Source organism: Vulpes lagopus, chromosome 10 (assembly GCF_018345385.1).
Source record: "Vulpes lagopus strain Blue_001 chromosome 10, ASM1834538v1, whole genome shotgun sequence".
NCBI classification, from domain to species: domain Eukaryota; kingdom Metazoa; phylum Chordata; class Mammalia; order Carnivora; family Canidae; genus Vulpes; species Vulpes lagopus.
Genome location: NC_054833.1, coordinates 78,921,326 through 78,937,409, shown reverse-complemented (window position 1 = coordinate 78,937,409; position 16,084 = coordinate 78,921,326). Strand labels below are relative to the sequence as shown.

Below are 16,084 nucleotides of genomic sequence, written 5' to 3'. Positions count from 1 at the left end.
CCAGCAAGCTGGGCACGGTGCTAGGCATTTTGTATTTACTGTGTTCCCTAACACATACTGCAAAGTGGTGTGGGACCTATTTTTCTTTCCTGATGAAGAAACTGCAGCCCTGAAAGGTGAAGGGACTTTCTCAGGGTCACCAGCACCACAGAATAGGAGTGCTGGGATTTAATACAGCTCTATCTACACTGTCGGGCCAGCTGTGAGGTCTATGTCAATTTGACGTAGATTTTTGGTCCAACTGACAAAAGAACTCCACTCAAAACATTCTGAAGGTGATGCTCATGGATAGAAGGATATAATGTCTGTTTTTACTCATTTTCTTTATGATAAAACATTATTTTTTTTTAATTTAAAAGGAACTCTGTTTTATGAGATGATTATGGAACAGAATAGTTCTAGCAGGTTTAAGTGAGAACACCCCGATTTCCAACAGCTAATGAATAAATGTTGGCGTAACTGGATTCCAAATTGTGTTTGAAGTGGCTTATTGCTTACTAGAGGCCGAGAACACAGGCTGAGGTGCCAGTCTGAGAGGTGTACCGGTCCTACTTATCAGATGAAGTCATTTGGAAGCATAATTAGAAGTTCATTTATGTAAGTGTCTTAGCCTTTAGAAGGCTCTTCTAGAATACCTGAATAATCTAAAAGAGTGGTTCTTTAATGGTGCAATTTAAATCCTAGGAGACATTTCACAGTATCTTGGGTCATTTCTTTTTTTTTTTTTTCTTGGATCATTTCTGACTATAAAGACTCGGGGGACAGGACATGTATTTCTGGCATCTAGTGGGTGGAGGCAGGGATGCTGCTCATCATCCTATAAGCACAACACACACCCCACAACAAAGAATTATCTGGCCCCAAATATCAATAAAGCCCAGGTTGTAAAACACAACCACAGCTGAATGGCCTTTTTTCTGTTCATTTCAATCTCTAAGATTTTCCCCAAATGTCTCCCACACGCTAGATGCTATGCTAGCATTAGAAGAAGTAGACGGGTGATTAGGACATATGTCCTGTCCTCAAAGAACTGAAACTTCCCTTTTATTTATAGCTGGCATGCAAGTCCATTGAAAGAGAGACACTTGCTTTCAAAAGTTGCTTGCTTATTTATGCATGGCTCTCATTCCCCCAGCATTTCATTTTTTATTCATTATTCTTCACTGAAACCCTGTGACGTGGAGCTAATAGAGATGCCCTCATATGGAGATCACATGGCCTGAGTAGAAGTAGGTTGTTTATACACATAAAAGGTATTCCTTTTCAGAACTGCCTTCTGAACCTGGCTGAAATAACACCACCTAATTGTGTTAACATTAGATTTTTTGACAATTCTCGCTATTGGCCAAGCAGTGATCCCTATCATCTGTGACAGTAATGAAAACGCCAAACTCATTGTTCCATGAGACTTTTTCTTTTCCCTATCAATTGTCAAAGGCATGGGCTGAACTACCAGACACCTTTCTGAGCATATGTGTGCTCAAGTGTATCTAGATTCTGATTGGCTGCGTGGTCATGGCTTTTTGGATGCTTACAGTAGAAAAGTGATCTGGGAAAGAATCACTGAGTCCCTGAACTAGAAGGAAGTACACTCCTCATCATCCAAGCCAACTCAATGCATTTTACCCATGACACAGCTGAGGTTAAGAAAGTCACACATATGGCCAAAGACACAGCTTGTGGTATAAGAGCAAAGGCTGGAACTCTGGTCCAGGGATTTGACACAGAACCATTCAATATGCAGTCATAATGGTGACAAAAATACCTTAAAATTTGTGATGTATACAATGTTTCAGTACATGTACCACTGATCCTTGTAATATCTCTTAGCCTAAGATAGATGAGGAAATTGAGGCTCACAAAAATGACTTGCCGATAGGCACAAAACAAGGAAGTGATAAATCTGCTCTCTAGGTTCCCAGTCTAGAGATTTCTGCTTCACTACCATTTTTTCTCTTTGACGACCCAAAGCCCTGAGCCAAAATCTGGCTTCAACTAAACCAACTGGATGAGATCTTATGGCTGCTCTTTCTTTCCTGTAAGTTTTCTCTTGATTTTAGTTTTCTATTCTAACTTTTTGTCCTTATTTCCCAGAGTTTTAAAATTCATATTCACTATTCATTTCCATTTCAACAAGCCGTACCAAAATCTGTGTCATAAGGAGGAATAATGAATGAATGAATGGATAGATGAGCAGATCAACAAAAACATTAGAAGCAGAGTGACTGGTAGGAAAATAACAGGTTTGTATTTGATTCTACTACTCTCGTTGTCCTTGAACCTCACTCTCATTATTGGTCAGACAGGTCTAACAAAACCCATAATAAGCATTGTTATGAGTATAAAAGTATAAAAACAATGGTTACGGGGTAGATATGTATAATTGGCACCTCATAACTGGTAGCTATTATTATTAGTTATCATATATACCAAGATGCCTGCTGAATGTGAACTGAGATGAGTTCTGTGACTCAAGAAACAAGGCATCGCTCTCATTGGAGTTAGGTCTCCCAAGAAGGGCACTCACGTGAGTTGGTTGATGGTGTGGTAGAAGTCACAGGGGTCAAATTCAACTGGGAGATGTCAAAGTCGTCACAGTCATCTGTATCCTGTGCCACCCCGACTTTGTTGAAGTAACTGGAGAAGGCCTCTGAGGTACAGGTGAGGGAGGGTTGGTCGGGTTTGCGGGAGGGCACGGGTGGCGGCTGGGCCATCTGGAAATCCTTAAACATTTCTTTCCCCATTTTCTGTCTGGGCTTCTCGGTCTGTGGACTTGACCTGGTGGAGTCACCCGTGGTTGGGACGGTTGCAAGGGGGGTGAGGGGACCTTGGAACATGGCGGCTGGCAAAGGCATAACAGTTTGTGTGGGCATGAAGGCGGCTGGCGGAAACTGCCCGGCTACAGTTGGCCAGGGCTGCTGAGTGGCAGGGAAGAGACCCGGCTGGCCCCATGCGATGGGCTGAGCCCCCGGCATCACCTGAGCGACTGGTGGCTGAGCACCCATGGCGATCTGCTGTTGGACGAGGGGCTGCTGGCCCCAGAAGGATGGGAGGACGGCGCCCATTGCAACATAACCTGGAAGGGTGAGAAAGATGAGTCATGTACCCTGGGAAAGAATAATTCATGGATTCAGGTGATCGGCAGAAAGATACTGAGCAGTTGTTACGTTCCAGGCTCTGTGCTAGAGACCCGGGCCACAAAGATGAGTTAGATGAAAGTTCCGGCTTTCAATGGAGTGTTCCTTCCAGAGCCACGGTCTGGAGAAACCTCTCTAAGAAGGGGACTCAAGCAAAACTAGAATGCAGTGAGCGAGCAAGCCGGGCAGGTGTTTGGGAGATGATGATAATATTGTTATAATTAAAGGTTTCCGACTCCACACAGCCTCAGGAGCTGGTGTGTCTCAGTGGAAAAGGTAGAGTACTAGACATCGGGTACATTTGGGTTTGAATCTTGCCTCCCCTTCTGGCTAGACCAAACACTTAAACTTTCTAAACCTCAAGCTCTTTGTTAGAAAGCCAGGTTATAAGATCTTCCTTTTCAGCATGGAAAACATGTGCTGAGGGAAGAAGAATCAGAGTATCGGGGATGTTGAGGTCTAGGTTAAAATTTGGACTGCTGCTTCTTATCTACGGAGTTTAGGGAGAGCGCCACAAGCTCTCTCAGGCTCTCTCTCCTCGTCTGTGAAATGGGCAAAAAATACTGTCTGCCTCATGGGCTTGGTTTAAAGATAAATGGAGATGACGTTTTTGAGGTGGACTACTGCACCTGACACCAAGTATGCATTCAGTAAATGTTAGCAATTAGTAGGATTTAAGTCAGAGAAATCCTAGGAAGTACTTAATACCTTGTTTGATACATAGCAGCCATATAATAAGTGGTAGCTCCAGGTATTAGAACACATTATTTCTGCATTGTCATCATGCCAATTTTAGGGACTGTCTACTCAGGAGCACCTTGTACAGTGGCATAGATTGGGGATGCCAAAACTCCTGAGGGTCTACTCACATTTGTCACCCTGTTAATTGTTGGCTGTACTAAGTCCTTTCAGGTGAGATATAACCATTTTAAAAAGGAGAAGTGACACTTTTCACAGTATCAATAGTAACACAAATAATTTCCATGTATTCGATGTCTATGATGTTCTAGGTACAGTATTAGGTGCTTCACATCCTCACGGAATCCCTGCAGGGTAGGTATTCTCATCCCCATTCTAGGGATAAGGAAATAGGTGTTCAGAGAGGGAAAGTCCATGCTTAGGGTCACAGAGACAGCATGAAGTGGGATCAGGATCTGAACTGAGGTCACTTGTCCCCCCAGCTAGTGGTGTTCTTCCCTCTACATCACACTGCCCCAGCCAGACAGCCAAGACCAATTTCTGATATCTGGATAGTAAGTACACCGGGGTTTGGCAAATGTTGGACAGGGCCAGAGAAATTCCCACGTGCTTCCAGTGATCCCTGCCCTTCTCAGAGGGCCCCGTGGACATACACATGTGCCATTGAGCCTGGGAGACAGATGCCCAGGCCAGGCAGAGGAGAGGAGGGAGAAGCTGGTTTGGCCTGATCTCTCAAAACCAGCATTTTCATGGCTGTCAGAAGGAGTTTACAGGTATGCAGGAGTGAGGCCAAGAGAAGAGGAGTGGGTGCAAGGTATCCTAGCAACTTCCAAAGGGAAGGCAGGCAGGCCCCGTGGCTCTGATCATGTCATGGGTGATGTCAATGACTGTGGGGAGCCCAGAGAAACCATGTGCAGAGTGCCCCACTCATGCTCCAGCCTCAGATCCCCTGCCCTTCAAATGATGACTAAGGAATGGAGACAACATTCCAGGTCCAGCCATTTCCTTGTGAGGTGAGAAGAGGTTCCAGAAAGGTGGAGGAGACAGGACACACAGGCTCCTTGCTGATGAATCCAGCAGTGTGACAGGCTCCTAGGGGGCGTCGACAAGGCAAACAGACCATATCCTTATGTGATCGCTTAGCCCTACTGCACTGAAATTAGAGGGGTGAAGAGACGTCGGTGCTGGCATTTCAAACCTGAGACCTGCTTGCATCGCCTCTCACCACACCCATCACATAATAAGGCAGTGACTCGAGCCCACTAACAGATTAAGAATTCCACAACTGTTTTTCATATTTTCTGATTTACTTTGATGGGGGGATGATTAGGAAATTTGTGGGGTATATTTTGGTTGTCAGGTTAACTTGCTAGTGGGAGCCACTATGCGCACTTGAGAAGCAGAGAGCTTGGATACTTGATATCCTATACTGTGTGAGACCAACGTGCATAACAGAGAATTCCCCCACGTTCTGGCTACGATAATATTTGAGTATGGGCTGGACATTGTATTACCTAGAAATTCAGTTTCTTTGCATAGTTTCAATGCACTTAGTTTTCTGGGAAGGTAACAGCGGTGTACATTGAAGGCCGACTGTATTTTGTCTTGTTTGGAACACGGTCAAGAGTTGCTCACCATTTGGGAAAGTTGAGGTTCCCGACAAACACTTTCCCTGGTGTTTGAACCCACACGGCGTTCCTGTGTCCCTCTGCACCTGCAGAGACTCTATTTATAGTTCTACACACCTGGCCACTTAGTAGGACTTCTAGCGCAGCTATACCTGGGTATTTCCCTTATTGAAATAGGTACCTTTTTATTACAAATTAGCTTTTAAAAGTTTCTTCCTTTTAAGCCACCCCACCTGGGTGGCTCAGCAGTTGAGCATCTGCCTTTGGCCCAGGGCATGATCCTGGGGTCCTGGGATCAAATCCTGCATCGGGCTCCCTGCAGGAAGCCTGCTTCTTCCACTGCCTAGGTCTCTGCCTCTCTCTGTTTCTCATGAATAAATAAAATCTTTAAAAAAAGTTTCCTCCTTATAATGAAGGCATTATATATTTAAAAAAAAAAAACTATTAGAGGGATCCCTGGGTGGGGCAGCGGTTTAGTGCCTGCCTTTGGCCCAGGGTGCGATCCTGGAGACCCGGGATCAAATCCCACATCGGGCTCCCTGCATGGAGCCTGCTTCTCCCTCTGCCTATGTCTCTGCTTTTCTCTCTCTCTCTGTGACTATCATAAATAAATAAAAATTAAAAAAAAGAAGTCATTAATATTAAAAAAAAACTATTAGATAATTTATATCATCTATGAATTTCATTTCAAGAATTTAAAGGAGACATTACAAAGATCTGTCGTAAAAAGGGGGCACTAGGTCTGATGGGGCGGAGACACAGATCTTTCAATGACCTCAACCCTGATGCCCATTTTGGGAAAGGGATGGAAGGTTTCAGCCTGCAGACAGGCTAGGCTGTCTTTCACTTTGCTTCCACTCCACAGCCCTCGTTGCCAGCGGAGGATTGCTCTAAGATGCAATATAGTGCTTCACTGTCTTGACTATAAGGTTTGGATGCCTTAGCTTGGCTTAGGAGCCTTCAGGGATCAGGCCCCTTCCTACCTCTTCATCCCACCTTTCCCTACAGCAGCTGCAAACAAAGCTCCATTGGCTCTCTTTCATCCCTGCTGGTGCTTCCTGCCTGGACAGCCACCCCTACCTCACCTGGCTACTCCTTATGCACTCTCTGAGAACCAGTTCAGTAGCACCTCTTCTGGGCACTTTTTCTGCCCTCTGCACTCCACTGGTTCTCCTCTGGGCTTCTGCAGACCCCAGGGGTCATCTCTGTGATGGCATTTGGTCACACTGTGTTGCAACTGCCCAGTTATTCTGTCTTCCATCATTAGACAAGAAACCACCTGCTAGTAGGAACATTTTATTTTCCCTTTTCCTCTCCTCTGTGTCTGGCACAGTTTTGGGCACACATCAGCTGCTCCATAAATGCCTGAGATGGGAGAGTGTCTCTCTATAAAGGTGAATGAGTCATAGTGGAATAAATGCCTTCACTGCATTTTTCCAAGTGTACAATTAAACTCGAAGATCTGTAAGTGCTGTGATCACTGATGATTCTACTGTTGGTGGCAGGTTTTTCTTTTCCCTGTCTTTTTTTTTTCCCCACAAGGAACCAACAGATGGGCTGTGCACACTTTTCTGGAGAGAGCTATTAGCATGTCTCCCTGGCTTCATGCCATCTGCTTCAGACCCAAGCACAATATTCAAAAGAAAAAAAAAGCAGCACAGGGTAATTGGGTATCATGTTAGGGAACTCGCAGGTCTTACTAGTTTCTCTGGGGGGTAGGGGTCTCTGTAGCCTGGGCTTCCCCCAGACCTGTGAGCTAAGGTTCTCTGGCCACATGGCATCATGCACGCCTGATGGGACACGACAGAGGCAGCGCTGCGGTAGCAGCGGACATGGGGGAGCCACTTGGTGGCTGCCACTGCAGCCACTTAACTGCTTAGTAACATTTACTCATTAACGTTCGACGGTGGAGGGAGGAGGTGCCACGGAGCATCTGTTTATGCCATGGAGTTCAGATCAATCATAAATCTCCTTGCTGTGAAGTGAAAGGAAACACCTGCATTACTGCCTTGCAGTTAGATTTTTAAGGAGTGTTGAAAATTGCAATTTATAACCAGATGCTTGCACCTGGGGATACCTCATTATTGGAATTTAAAAAGCAGCCTAAAATGTGAGAAAAATATGGAAAACTAAGGGACTCTCCCGACATTTATGCAGAACTTGTATGGTAATGCTTATGTACATGATCTCATTCATTCACTGATTTATTCATTCATTCAAAAAGATCCCTATTGAGTGTGAAGCACTGTTTTGGTCTCTGGAGATCCAGTAAAGAACACAATAATTAAGAAAAACAAAAACCTTTCCCTCATGGAGCTTACATTTATGTGACATTGATCCTTGCAACAAGCCTCTGTGTCGCTGATACAGTATCTCTTTACTCTGTGTTTGAGATACTGTAGGTGGCTGAGGGGAAGGCTTGAGGCAGCTACCACAGGGTATGGGGAACAGAGCCAGGCTCCTAACAGACAGGCTAGCAAACATCTGTTGACTGCTTACCGATAGAAACACCACCAAGCACCATTTTAAATGTTCCACTATGTGTATGAACTCATGCAATCGTCTGACCAGCTATATGGTGGAGTTACCATCCCCATTTCACAGATAAGCTCCTTGAGGCTCAGAGGAGATTTAGCTGAGTTTTACCCAGTTGGCTGGTGGCAGGTCTGTATTTATACACAGTATTTTCTAAGCCCTCAGGCCAGCTCTGTCATGTACAGATAAGAGGCCAAAGTTAAACTTTATTACATGGATGTTTTTCTAAATATTCCAAAAAGGTTAAAGGGAAAAAATATAGGCAGGACAAGACATTTTCTTCTACTTTAAAAATAAGAGTCATAATAATCATAATAGTAGCAACACGAGCTGCATTTGCTCACTGAAGCATCCACAGTATGCCGGCAATTTTCAGGGTGCTTCACTTTGTTTTCTCATTTAATTCTCATGATATTGTTGTGAGGGAAGTATTATTTTTTACTCATTTATAACGATTTAGAAACTCTGGCTCTGGCAGGTTAAGTAATTGGCTCAGGAGTCTAAAACATACATAAATAGATGAGCTAGGATTTGAACCCAGCCCATCAGATGCAAACCACACATACACACCCTGGCCCCCAACCCGTAGCCCATCTGTTGTACTGCATGCCGTGGTTCGTGTCCCTGGCTCCCTGTCACTGGTTGGACAACTGGGGGACGGGTAGATGGCGACTCAGCATCTGCAGAGATTTCTTAGGGCCATTCCAAGGAAGAGAGGCTGATAGTTGACCACCCACTGACATCTACTTGTTTCTCAGCATATCTGAATAGAAGCAGGCACTTTGAGAACCAAAATGTGCTCAATGAAATTAATTTTACACTTACATTCTAAACAGTGGAATTGTGGAGGTAATCAATCAATTTTTTTTTTTTTTTGAGCAGCTGAAGAACCCAAACCTAGACGTGAACTGGCTTGTCCGTAGTTTGCAACACGGCTGGTCAAGTAGCAAGACTAAAACCCAGGTTTTCAAAGCCCTCATCTGACACAGGCTCAGGAGAAGGTCCAGAGTAGTTATGTGTGTGGCTCGGCCAGGTCCTCGGGGTGCTTTTATGCAAATGTTAGGGCAGGGAGCCGTGTGACTGCATCCTGTCCCACTCTCACTTATGGAGAAGGAGGATGGAGACTTGCCTAGAGTCCTCTTCCTAGACAGCTTCCTGGCTTCCATCCTCACATAGTCTGCTCACACCTCACCTCTGCGTGAGCCCCTCCTGACCATAACCTTTATTTACACTTGCTCTAAAGCCCCTACACTCCCCTTGACTTTCTTCTATCCACACCCCTTACTATTTTCAGACATACTAGGTATGTTACTTATTTTTATGTTGTTGCCTGTCTCCACAGTAGAAAGGGAGGGCAGGACCTGCATCTGTCATGTTCACGGGCACACCCCAAGCACCTAGAATAGGGCCTGGCTCATTCACTGAGGAGTGAATATTTGTGGAATGAACACATCTGCAAGTTGGTAAGTTTGGGGCTGAGCGTTCCCATTACCTGTCTCAGCACTTCATCTTCATAGATCAGATAATGAGGGGAAAGCATGGTAGTTTCAACACGGGAAGGTGATACATTTCTGATGGAAAACTGTTACTCTTATTTTAAATGATGCATTCTATTACACTATTCCCGAGGAGATTTTAATATCCATTTTAGGTAAGGAAAACCAGCCATCACCATGGTCCCATTTTAGAGATGGGTAAAACAGATTTGATTGGGAAGCTCAGCAATTAAAAGTCTGCATTACTTGCAGATTCTAAAGTGTTAGCTAGATCCAATGGCTACCGACCTCTGTTGCTTCTGAAAGTGCATAATGATCTCTGGGCTTATGGGGAATAATTTTAACTATTTCAGAATAGAGTATGAATTTTTACTTCATTTTGAATAACAGCAAGGTTCATATTTGGTGGCAAGAATTTGCTTCTAACTCTGTATAGCTAGAATTGTTTACAGAGAAAAACTCAAGGAAATGTATATTTGAAAATATTCAGGCTCAGGGCTCCTGGGTGACTCAGGTGGTTAACTGTTGGGGGCTGTTGATTTTGGCTCAGGTCATGATCTTGGTGTTGTGAGATTGAGTCCCACATTGTTGGACCCCATGCTCATCTTGGTGTAGCCTGTTGAGGATTCTCTCCCTCTCCCTCTGCTTCCTGCCACCTGCTTGCATGTCCACACTCCCTCCCTCAAACAAATAAATAAAAATATTTTCTTAAAAAAAGGAAATATTCAGGTTCTTTTGGCTGTATATAAGAATAAAATAGAAAGATGAAGCCACAGATTTCAAACACAGTCTTTAAGGCTCTCATGTATGTAAAGAGTGGAATACCACCTCTGACCTGTCCCAAGTCAAGCGGTCTGGCTACATGGAGTTCCTGATGCCATGGAGACAAGTTAAGAAAGGAGATCCTGCCAATTTGTACCTCACCTGCAATACTGTCACTATATATACATATGCACACATATATGCACAACCTGTTGTAAAAGCAGTATATATATTTATATATATTAAAGAATGCTTAGAAAACAGAACAAATACTTTCAAAATCATTAAAAGCCCCATCACCTTCCCAGTTCACTGTTAGCAGTTTGGCTCTGTCCCCTCAGCACCCCACTTTGCATGGAGAGCCTCCCCATCCTCAAATTTCTACCAAAGGAGGCAATCTGATCCCAAGAGGTCTGTGGAGAGTTCATACTTCCCCCCACCTGCCATCCTCCCTCCCTCTGGCTGGGATGCACATGAGGAGAACTCGCACTAATTTACACGGTTGTATGTGCACTGGGCTCCCTGAAGCTGTCTACTACTGAGTAACCTAGAATTTTGACCTTTCCAGGTGAAAGACTTCACTGAATTCCAGCCTACAGTCTACCACAGGTGTGAAAATGCTCCCCCACCTCCCAATGGCAGCCTCTCAAAGTCATCTGAAGAGTCATAGGAGAGGCTGGTGGTTCCGCAAGTCTTCGGGCATAATTTGACAGCTGGTTCACATCAACCCTTTCTCTTCCTTGACAGGTGGAGGCCGAAGGAAGGGAAGCGGGCCGAAGACAGCTTACCTGAGGGTACAGCAGCAGTGCCGAAAGGTACAGAACTAAACATGTCTGCACTCGCCGGAAGTGTCTGAGATGAAGACGGGATAAAGGCATCACCTGGAGTTGCAGGAGTCTGTTAGAGAGAGAGGGGGGTGCAGAAGGTGTGTGAGGTCCCTGGGAAACTGGGCTCAGGAGCCGTCAAGGATGAGAGGCAGTAGGTGCAGGAAGCAGGGGCAGGAGGGACTGGAGAAGCCAGCCATGGTCCAGGCCACACTTGTGGTATGCAGACCACAAGCTGGTTGTATACACTGACCATAAAACAGGACAAATGAGACCTACCTTTTAGCAGCTGTGATAATGAAGCGAGATCCTGCATTTAATTCACTTAGTACCATGCTGAGGCGCATTAGCAGGTGCTCAGCAAACAGTGGCCAGAATCTCAACTCTTTGGTTTGAGCCCCTGCTCCTTGGGGGTGGTTTTTCAGGCCATCGAATTATTCCACAATATGTAGCTTTCATCCTTTAGAGGGGGTCAACTTAAACTGACATGAACCCACTCAGGATCCACTGTGCACCTAATTCAGGGTTTGTCACTTAATACACAGTAAATAAACAGCCTGACAAAATGACCAAATAGAGCTCAGAGACTAGAACAGAGACCCCTGTCTCCTGATGCCTCCCACATTCTGTCTGAGTTTCTATTTGCATAGACAAGGAAATATTTTCAAATGATAAAAAAAAAAAAAAAAAACTGAAGCCTGAGGAGCAGCAAACTCTAAATTACCCAGCCTCTGCTGGAACCCGAGACAGGTCCATCACATGCACTGGTGGGGAAGGTGAGAGGTACTGGGACAAATCAAACAGACAGAAGGGATACTGAGGGGGCACTCAAAGAAAAGCATCAGTACTCAGTTTTTCAAAGGCTCACACCCATTTACAGCAGCCTTTCTCCTATAAAGTATGTCTATGCGATGCCATTGTATCCTTATTTTTCTTTTCCCCTTGGAACAGTCTGGGGCAAGTAATTAATCCTGAAACCATGGCAATTAGACAGGGCCATTTTTAGACCAGCAGCCTGTGGGTGGAGTGGCATTGTTCTGGGGATTATTAAATACCCATTTGGACTGCACTTGGGTTCAGGGCCAGAAACAGCCATGAGCTGCTGCATTAAGCACTTTTAAACATAAGTGGGGCTGTTCTGTTTCCCCCACGTGATCTTAGAGGGAGTCATGTGCCCTCTCTAGGCCTCAGTTTGCTCATCTGTAAAATGCAGGGGACAGGCTAGAAGATTTCTTCAGATCTTTCTGGCCCCACAGCTTGAGTTTCTACATGCCCAAGATGCAGCTCTTACCCCTGGGATGGAGGAGAAAAGGAGACTGGTTCAAGCTGCCCCAGCTTCCGCGGAGACAGGAGCTGCTGTCCCCTGTCACGTCTGCTCTGGACATCAGATGTCGGGAGCAGGGCAGCTGTGTCTAGTGTCCCTGGCAGCAGCTGTGGGCAGTAGAGTCTCATGCCATCTGTCCTCCGTGCTGAGATTACAGCCTTTTCTGTGTAAGGTGCATCTCCCCAATAAACCACATAGCACCATCCCTCGGTATGTACAACTGTGCGGAGCCCAGAGGAGCTGCCCTCTCCTAGCAGCTTCTGCTGGTGCAACTGTGGTTCATTGCTCTCTGCCCACCTCCTGCTTCCAGGGAAGTGGCAGGGGAGGACCTGGTGGGGGCTTCTGGGTTCTGTTCTTTGCTGTGGCTATAGGGTTGCCTTTTTTAAATTTTTAAATTTTTTTTTCATAGGGTTGCCTTTGAATGCAACCAGTTCTCAAAGCACCAGGATTCAATTTTGCTTAGGGTTGAATTCTTTTTTCTTTTCATTTTTAAATTAGGGTTCCCTGTGATCTCTATCCTCCTGCAATCAGAGACCTATTAATAATGACAAGCAATGGGCTATATACCCTGGCTGAGACTAGAGTGGGGAGTCCAAAGCTTTATGAGAAGCTCAGCGAAGCTAGGAGGCAGGGGAGAAGGGAGGAGAAGACAAAAAGAAGAGAGGGAGAGAGAGGAAGGAAAGAAGGCAGGAGACAGGACAAGGCAGAGGGAGGATACATCATTTCCTAGGCTGAACACTGGGCTGGGTGGACTCTGGGCAGGTGCTGACAAATGCCTCATCGTGTCTATAGTCCTGTTGAGTTTCTGGCCCATGTTCTCAGCTAGACTGTGTGCTCCTTGCAGATAGGGACCTCATCCCAGTTATGTCTTTCTCTACTGACCAACAGAATAGCAAGTACCCAAGTATCTCATAATTGCTGATGCATGGTTTCACTTGCTTCTCAAAACAGAAGCCTTATAATTCCTTTAAAAAGCAGCAGAGGAAACCAAGGTTTCAGATTGCTGGTTAATTCTCCCAAATCACACAATTTGAAAGAGGCAGAGGTGAAACCCACCAGCAGCCCTCTTTTACCCAAGGCCCTTCTTCTCACCATCGTGCAGCTGAAGAAGAGAAGGGGAGGGAGGGAGGGTTGAGCTGCAGTGCATACTTACGGGGGGAGAGGTTATATCAGGAGGGGTCGACATATCCCCAAAAAGTTCTAATTGGGTCACAGCCTGAAAAGACACAAAGATAATGAAGTCACCACAAGGGAAGCCAATGCTACTGGGCACTGCTTTAAAACGGTGTGACATGAGGACCCTTGCTTCTTTGTCATCATGACTATACAAATAGTAAGCCCAGCTGGCCATTACCATACTTCATGATCGTAAAGACAACATCTGGGATGCAGCTGGAATCAATTCTTGCTTCAGTGTGTCTGGCAGTTTATCTGGGCTTAGTTAAGGGGATTCCAGCTTAGCCACCTCCCGTAACCCGTCATACCACTTCACTCTGATTCACCATCAAGTGCAGTGCTGTCTCTTCTCCAGGACATAAAGGCAAGAAGGTGATGCCCTCACTACTTTTCTTTTATGAGTGCGCACACATGTACAAAGTGCCTTCTATGTGCCAGCTATAAGGGGATAGGACTTTTTGGCTACTTCTCAGAAAATGCTCCCACTACCACAAACCTCAGGTGTGTAATTCATCATCCCCATTTCTACAGATCAATCAACTGAGTCTTACAGAGAAGACCTCAAGGTCACACAAGCCAGGACTTGAATTTTCTCCATAAAGAGCATACAGTCAAATGAGAGTCTCTGAAAATGCCAGCCTTGGATAAAAAATGTAGTTGGAAGAAAAGAAAACATATCATTTAATACCAGGAAGGGCAACAAAAACAGCCCAGTATCTACACTATTAATCACTGCTAGGAACTCCATCACTACAGACACTGTATCGTCTATATTCCCATCCATCATACAGGAGTGTCTGAGCAAGGCCAGCCATAGCAGCAGAAGAAACCCTTTAAGATATACTTAGAAATTAATCTGCATACACTTCCAGCTTCAGAGACTGTAGGAAGTCTATGGGCAGGAACCAAACAGCCTGCCTTAAAGTATATAATCATATGCTTTGTGCAAAACCTGCCCACTGGGGAAAAAACATTTTCAGCTCATCTGTAAAATGCAGGGGACAGGCTAAAAGATCTCTTCAGACCTTTCTGGCTCCATAGCTTGAGTTTCTTAGTGCCCAGGATGCAGCTGTTACCCCTGGGACAGAGAAGAGAGGGAGACTGGTGATTGGGGGAACCTAAAAACATCAATCAATAGAAAGGACTGGAAGAGTCTGCCTGCCTGCCACGCAGGCCCCTGGATTCTGCAGTCTCCAGGCATTTCTAAGTCTGAACACTTAGTACCAAAAAACTAATTTAGTACCATAAAACTAAACATCATTCTCTCCTTCTGAAGAGTGAGTCGGCTCTGGGCACTGGAAAAGGTCCCCCAGCTGTTGATGGATTCACCTCTAACCTCTGCAACTCCTTGGAGCTATAGTTCCCTTACCTGGATGGTAGAGGTGATACTACTTCCTTTGCAGATTTATTGACAATATTAATAACAGGAATTTCTTTGAAGTTCATCTAAGCCTTGTTAAAAAGGCACAAAAGGCTCTTTTTGCTGAAATAAGTTTAGCTTGCTTATTGAACTTTCAATTCTTCCCCTTAAGGTTTCAGACCAAATAACAGCGCTGGGCACACAGTAGGGCCCTACACACATATTAATTTCCTTCCCAACTACACAATGCCTTTTCCAAACATGCTGGGCACCTCTTGGGTGCTAGGTGCTGTGAACAGAATAGTGAGAAATGCCAAGATGAGCTTGCAGTTTGGTGGGATGATCCACAGAAGTAGATGATTTCAAAGCAATGTGGCAGAGATGGCGACAGGGGTCTCTGTGGGAGAACAGAGAAAGGGACTCGGCCAGCTTTTGGCAAAGAAGCTTAAGGAGAGTTTTCTAAAGGGAAGAGATCTGATCTGAATTCTGAAGATGAGGCAGTCAGTCAGGCAAACAAGAAGAGGAAGGACAATCCAGGCTGGTGCAAGTACATGAGCAGAAAGGAAAGAGGCCTGGAGGGTCTGAGCAGGTGGGCAGAAAAGCAGTTTGTAATGAGCATGAGGGTGGAGGGCAGCAGGAAGCAGGCCAGCCAAGTGGACAGGAGTAAGGTCACAGTGGGACCAGACCCGGCTGGACTCTATAGATACTGGCTTGTCTCGGCCAAAGAGTCTTTACCATGTTTACAGTATTTTATGTCATTTGGTGAAACTATACCAATCCTTATGCTTTCTTCCAGATTCATATAAGGAATACTTCTATTTAATCGATTAACATGAAGCTTCTAGGCTTCCTTGCAATTGGGACTCAATGCTTTTAAAATGGCCTACAACTATTTTCAGTGGTAGGAAAATAATAAAATGAAGTTAATAATTAAGTCACACAATTTACATTTCAAATGTGTTGAACTCGTGGCACACTTTTACTAACATCATAAATATAATTTATTGGCTAATTTTCTCCTTAAGCACAACTTTTAAAATAACCTTCATTCTTGAGATATAGACTTTCCTCTTACCAGATGATTTTCATTCAAGGATTAAACGAGAAAAACATGCAGAGGCATAAAACATAGATTGTTATTTC

The 16,084-nt window shown here is 44.8% G+C and overlaps 1 protein-coding gene across 6 annotated transcripts in view; it reads right to left on the bottom strand.

The window, feature by feature from the left end:
* DAB1 (DAB adaptor protein 1) overlaps positions 1-16,084 on the bottom strand; it is a 292,435-nt gene that overhangs the window by 15,710 nt on the left and 260,641 nt on the right. For 5 of the 6 annotated variants that reach the window (XM_041772816.1, XM_041772817.1, XM_041772818.1 and 2 more), the window contains 3 exons: positions 13,559-13,621; positions 11,046-11,154; positions 2,528-3,076 (listed from right to left, as the gene is read on the bottom strand). In XM_041772816.1, the coding sequence (XP_041628750.1) occupies positions 2,528-3,076; positions 11,046-11,154; positions 13,559-13,621 (721 nt within the window). Of the gene's footprint in view, positions 1-2,527; positions 3,077-11,045; positions 11,155-13,558; positions 13,622-14,620; positions 14,660-16,084 lie in introns of those variants that run through there. The other variant, XM_041772822.1, reaches the window with a different exon arrangement.